Here is a 6,000-nt window from a genome sequence, read left to right as displayed (position 1 = left end):
ACCTCAGCAAACTGCCAAAAATGGGAAAGGTAAGTAGAAGCCCCAGTATGCCAGTACCCTGTTCTGACATAGACACTTGGATGGATTATGAATCTTTGCAAATGTTTATATTGGAGATAATTTTTTTTTTATGAAGACAAGAGCTTCTAGGGTCACTGGTATGAATGTGGCAGTGATCACCTTGATCCGTGGTCATATGCGAAAAAATACAATTCCATCCAGGTAGAAAAAGGCAGCTGAACAATTTCTGAGAACCCCAATTACTGAGAACACCAGTACTGTAAAAAGGAAAGACTGTACTAACTTTGAGAAGTTGTTCATTATCTATGACTCCATCAGGTCTTGCCATGTAATCCTACAAATAATTTCTACTTCACAGTGTATCACAGTTTAAGAAGTTTGGTATAGTTTATCCTTTAAGAATATAGGTATACAGTCTCTTCAAGTAACTTGAGAAACAGGCAAAGTTCGGCAAGGCAATGCAAAGTTTCACTGGAAATGAAGGAAATAATCTGTTTAATATCAGTGCTATTTCCAGGGCCTGTTCGTAACTTGGAGATGCTAAAAGAAAGCTGAGTGACTATTTCTAGGTAGAAATGTTTTTGACACTATGCAGGGAAGGTCTAGCAGGGCCAGCTGATAAAGTTCTGCTGTAAGTTGATGTATGCAACTTGCTCATGACCATACTATGTTATGATTCAGTGACACAAGAACATGTTAAATCAGGTTTGCAATCAATACAGCTTTCCTGACACAAAAATTGTGTTGGTTAAAGTCAGGCAAAGAACTAATACTTGCTGAAATACTTCTCTGGTTAGTAAGGTATACCAGACTGTGTAAGCTATAGCAGCAGGAACACTCCCATGCTTCACACTGCTTAGCAGTTTGCCACGTGGTAATTGCCTGTGCACCAGTGTATAATTGGAGCATATGGAATAACATGTTTAATGTTTTTTAATAGCGTAATTCTGAAAAGGCCACAATATTCATGACTGGTTATGAGTAAGCACCACAGATCATCTCAAAGTCACCTGAATACATTTGCTCCTATTACCACAAAATAGAGTCCTTATAAAATCTATAAATCATAAAGCATCCTCCATTTACTTCCTACCACACGTGATCATACCCATTTGCTGGCACACCTGAGCTCCTCCATATGGGTGAGAGCTTCAAAAGACTGAACCTCTTCACAATCCCATCTCCAGAACACAGTTTCTCAGAAATGCTCCTAGCAGCTCTTTATGTATGTCTTGTTCAGTAATGTCAGAATCAGTTAAATTTCTGTCTTTCCTAGATTTTTACTGTGCTTGGCACTGCAGAAATCTGTTTCCTACAGGATTCAGCTCTTTGAAAGAGAGAAGCTGCAAGGCCAAAAGTTGGAGCTCACTGATGATTGCCTATCAGTCCCAGGCTACATCCATCTCCCTAAGATCTGCTCTCAATATTTTAGGTGGTTCTTGGGTCTTGTATGAAATACCCACCCTCAGGAGCCAATAGTGTTTACTGAAGCCCAGGGAATACAGAAGATTGCTTGACCAGGGTGTAGTAAACACCAAAATTGTCTCTTTGCAGAGGCTGGCTGACTTGCACTGAGTTTTTGCTCCCACAATAAACAAATAGTGAATGCATTTCAAAATCCTTGTTCAAATGAATCTTCCTTCAGTACTACAAACAAATTAAAACTGTGCAGTCCAGAGGGAAATCCAATTTCTCTCACACTTTAGGGGGAGATGGGATATACTTTAAAAAAATATTCACATTTATCCAGCTGTTGCAAAGTTACATGATAATTTAAATAACTGTTAAAGGTCCAGCTGCATATTTCTAGCCCTGGTAAGTGTAGGAGGAGGTCTGATTCTTTCATCAAAGTTTTCTCCAGTTTTACAGGTTTTGATCTAGGAATAGATTACAGTTCTGCACTTACCAGGTTAACAATATGCAGTTGGACCTTTAACATTTAAATTATCATGTACTGTGGAATAGGAAAATAAGTCCCATTAGTAGTTATATCCAGCAAAGTACTGACTGAGGAGGAAAAGGACAGAAAGATGCAGACAAACTCAGAACAAGGTGAATGCTGCATTTGGCATCAAATTCTTCATGGAAACAAGCTGCTCCATGCTACCACTGTTCCAGCAAAACTTTCCAGTCTTATCCCAGTTGATTCCTCCAGAAATACTTTTTCCAGATCCTTAAAAATCACACCACCTTTATATAGCACGTTTCAGTGAATCTCCATGAACTAAATGTTCAGCTGGTGTCAGTTGCCCTGCCCCTGCTAACTTCAGAGCTGCACTGATCTGCTGCAGCAGTTAGAGATCGAGCTAAATCCCTCAACTGCCAGGCTATTCTGCATGCAAAAGGAACTAAATAAGCACACCAGTGTGGATTAGAAACAGGACAACATCTTCTTGTGCTCAAAAAATCCTATTGCAGCATTAATTATCATTGAAATAATTATGTATATGCCTACTAATCATCACTGAATCCTATGCCAGCAGGCACTCTGTGCAATAATGAATGAGAGCCATAATAAAATACAAAACAGTTAAAGGATCTTACATCTTAACATAGATCTCATCTAGGTAGTGGAGTCTAGAATTTTTTTCCCAGGCATAGTTAGGCAAATATACTACTGCTCTTCAGCAAGGTGCTGGAGACTTTTGGAAAGAGAAAGCAGTAGGGAGAGCATAGAAATACTAGAACACTCTGCAGCCTTATCTAGTGCATGTTTAATTTTAAGTCCTTCCATCTGAGCTTTAAATGTTAGGCTGTGATTTGGTTTTGCCTAATAAACATCCTGATAATGGAGTCCTAGAATAAAACTCAGCAACTTCTATCGCAGTGAGGTAGACTTCTTAAAATTCAACATCTCTACTTGCTAATGTCAGAGACCTCATTTAGCCATTATTTCATGCTCACATGACCCATCAATAATAGCCTGCTAGTGATCCTCTCCAGCCTTTCCCTGACAACACTGGAGAGGAAAATAGAACCCTTCTTTGCCCTTCTTATCTTTTTTTTTTTTGTACATGGGACACTTTGTGCCCTCCCACCTGTGTTTTACTGCACAAAGTAGGTTGTTGAACTGCTGCAAATGTCTGGTGTGCATAAGAACACCATGTTTCAGCCAGAGAGAAATGGAGCATGAACAATTTAGCTCTCAAGGCAGAAGTGTACAAAAGCATGTTTCCTCTTTTTCACAAATGCTTAATATTTGCATCTATAGGAACTGCATCGTATAAGTAATATGTGTGTTAGCATGCTTAGGTTAGTGTGCTAACCAAAGTTTGCAAAATAATACAGCACTTCAAGTGCAGTATCCACTTGCCTGCTTAGAACAGGGAACCAAAATATTTCATTTGCCTTCAGTAAGAAAAAACAGACCAGCCCCCAAACAGCAATTAACATATGCATATGTACTTCAACGAAGTAGCTAGTTCAATTAGTGCAATTGAGAAATATGTGATGTATAGTACTGATGTGTAGGTTACATGCTGGCATTCCTTTGGTCAAAGGCAAGAATGAACAGAAATATACTACAGTGATCAGAGCAATATTTAGGATGTCTGGATTCTTGTATCTGCCGCATCCGAGAGTTTGGGGATGGCCAAACCTCTCCAATTTTTTCCGCCTGAGACAGGAATGTTTGGAATCCCTAGTTTTCAAGGAGCACCAGAAGGTTTTAGTTGCTTTTGCTTGCAAATGCTCAGAGAACCTCAAACATACAGTAAGCACAAGGGTGTCAGAGGAGAGGAACACTGGAAATCCACAGAGAGCATCCAAGTTTCTGCTGACATGTCTTCCAGGTTCCTGTGGATTGTTTTATGGTTGGTAGCAGGCACTCCAGTTGCTGGCATGCAGGGTAGGTTTCTCTACATAAACGCTCGTTGCTATTTACAGAGTATCCCTATGCTTGAGTTTTTCCGGGGTGCAGAATCAGGCAATCTCCATGTAAAAGCAGCTGTTCTAGCAGCATTGTAGATGAGAGCAGTTGAAACAGGCATGAATAACCTGACTCCTCAGATCACGGATACCATTTGGCTAACAAGATATTTTGGCTCTAGAGTTTAAAAATCAAACTGAAGCCCTTCCTGCAGTGCCCAGCCCATCTGTGTCATAGGTTCCTGGAAGGGGAAAGTCTACAGGATTCATGGAGAAGCTGGATGAGTACTTGTAAGACAAATCCACTGAGGATTATTAACCAGAAGCAACCTCATGACCAGGAAACCTCTTGAGCTAAAATTACTGCAGTCTTGAAGTCTGAAGAAAGTATCATATGTATTTGCTTCAAATCTACCCTTCCCATGATGGCTACTCATGGTCACAGCTGCTGCCAAGTTACTTGATTAGCTGAACCACTGATCTGACTCATGATGGCTGCTCTACATTTGTAGCTATAAGAAGGAATTCATGTATCACTGCCCCTACTCTCATCTCTCAAACTCCAGGCTTCATCACCAAGCCCTGTGCCCACTGTATTAACTATGAAGGACCATTCAGGACCCAAAAGGAAAACTGGCTCCACAAAGCAGGCATGACCACAGAAAGAACCAAAAGAGTCTAACACTTCTGAGCCTGTCAAAGACCTGTGAGAAATGCAAGCACAGGCCTGCACATAGTTGTTCCTGTAAGTTAATTCAATTTGCTTAGCGTTAACCATCAGGAAGAAGTTATTTTTGCTCCAAACAAAGCATGGAGGTATTCAAAAGCAACTGCCAGACTTTAATTCACGTTCTTCCTTCATTCTGCTTCCAGTGTTAAAGGCTACAATTTCCTGCCTGAGGAAGCACCTCCAAGAGAGAGGCTGGCAGGAGTGATACCATTTACAACACCCATCAGGAGCACAACTAGAGTACAAAACCAGACCAGCTAAAGATTCACCCCTAAAGTTTTGTAGCTTCATGAAATCACCATACAAGACTCATAATGAAAGACTCAAGCAAGAAAGTACAACCATGTTGCTTTTTGTTTGAACAAGAAGCCAGTGCGACAAAAAGATCTACTGTTGCTCCATGCAGTATGAGCAGGAAATATGAAAACGCACTTTTTTTGGGGTTACCTCCCATTACTCAAATGAGACAAACTAAGAAAAAAGTTCCTGCTAGAACCCAAAGGTGGCCATCAGCAGAATAACTTTACCTGCATAGCCCCAAAGTACATCAGCTTCAGCCTGCCCTTCAAATAAATTCAAACCAGCTCTGACTTTGAGGCTACCTATTGCCCAGGCTTCTAAAGACAACTACAATGTTTTGATTGAATGAGAATTGTACTACACCTCACCAAGCAAGGGCCCAGAATGAACAGCCCTGAGCATCTTTGGGATTAATCAGATCAGACTGAAAACTTAAGAGCATTCTTCCTAAACAGCTTTTTCTTTATTTAAGTTCAACTGCAATTAAAGTTTCTTCAGCTGAAGAAATTAATGTGCTGTTGCATTTCACCTCAGTGACTAAGATATCGGTACATCTCTCAAGTAAAACAGAGGAGAGTAAAAACAGTGACATGAAACAATTCTGCTGAAGCACTTCCAGCACTATCACTTGCACGTCTTCCATCAGTAAAATAACTAAAAGAAATATTACTTGACCTCCCCTTTAGTCTGATTCTCTGCTTACTGACAGTACCAATAAAGTGTGTACCCCCCAGACTACTGCTATTGACTTTTGTTTAGAGAATGATAATGGAGAAAGGGAAGGGAAAAAACATCCATTCTCTTTGCTGAGCAAAAAATTACCTTTCATCCAATTCCTGTGGATGTAGCACTGTGCACTGTGTATAAAGGACTGCTGCAACTCCTGCATGCTAAGAGCTCACAATTAAATCATAATAAAAACTGCAAAAGTAAGAATGGCTGAATGATTGGAGCACTGACAACCAACCTAGCACCTGCATAGCTCCTTATAGGCAAGTATGTTTGCAAACATAGCTTGGTGATCTACCAACAAATTACCTGTGGGGAAACCTCAAGTGGTGGTTTTATTATCTAGGTCTTTG

At 40.3% G+C, this 6,000-nt stretch overlaps 1 protein-coding gene across 1 annotated transcript; it reads left to right on the top strand.

Annotated features, from left to right (window-relative positions):
• Nucleotides 1-20: 20 nt before the first annotated feature.
• Nucleotides 21-2,194, top strand: LOC134175118 (gamma-crystallin D-like). Its single transcript, XM_062640615.1, is given in 4 exon segments — nt 21-29; nt 130-260; nt 1,298-1,435; nt 1,437-2,194. Coding segments are annotated over 4 exon segments (438 nt in total). The 3' UTR covers nt 1,597-2,194.
• Nucleotides 2,195-6,000: the final 3,806 nt, after the last annotated feature.

The sequence above is a fragment of the Pezoporus occidentalis genome, unplaced genomic scaffold, assembly GCF_034315485.1.
Source record: "Pezoporus occidentalis ecotype Australia unplaced genomic scaffold, CSIRO_AGI_Poc_V1 ctg66, whole genome shotgun sequence".
NCBI classification, from domain to species: domain Eukaryota; kingdom Metazoa; phylum Chordata; class Aves; order Psittaciformes; family Psittacidae; genus Pezoporus; species Pezoporus occidentalis.
This window is presented reverse-complemented; position numbering and strand designations above follow the sequence as displayed.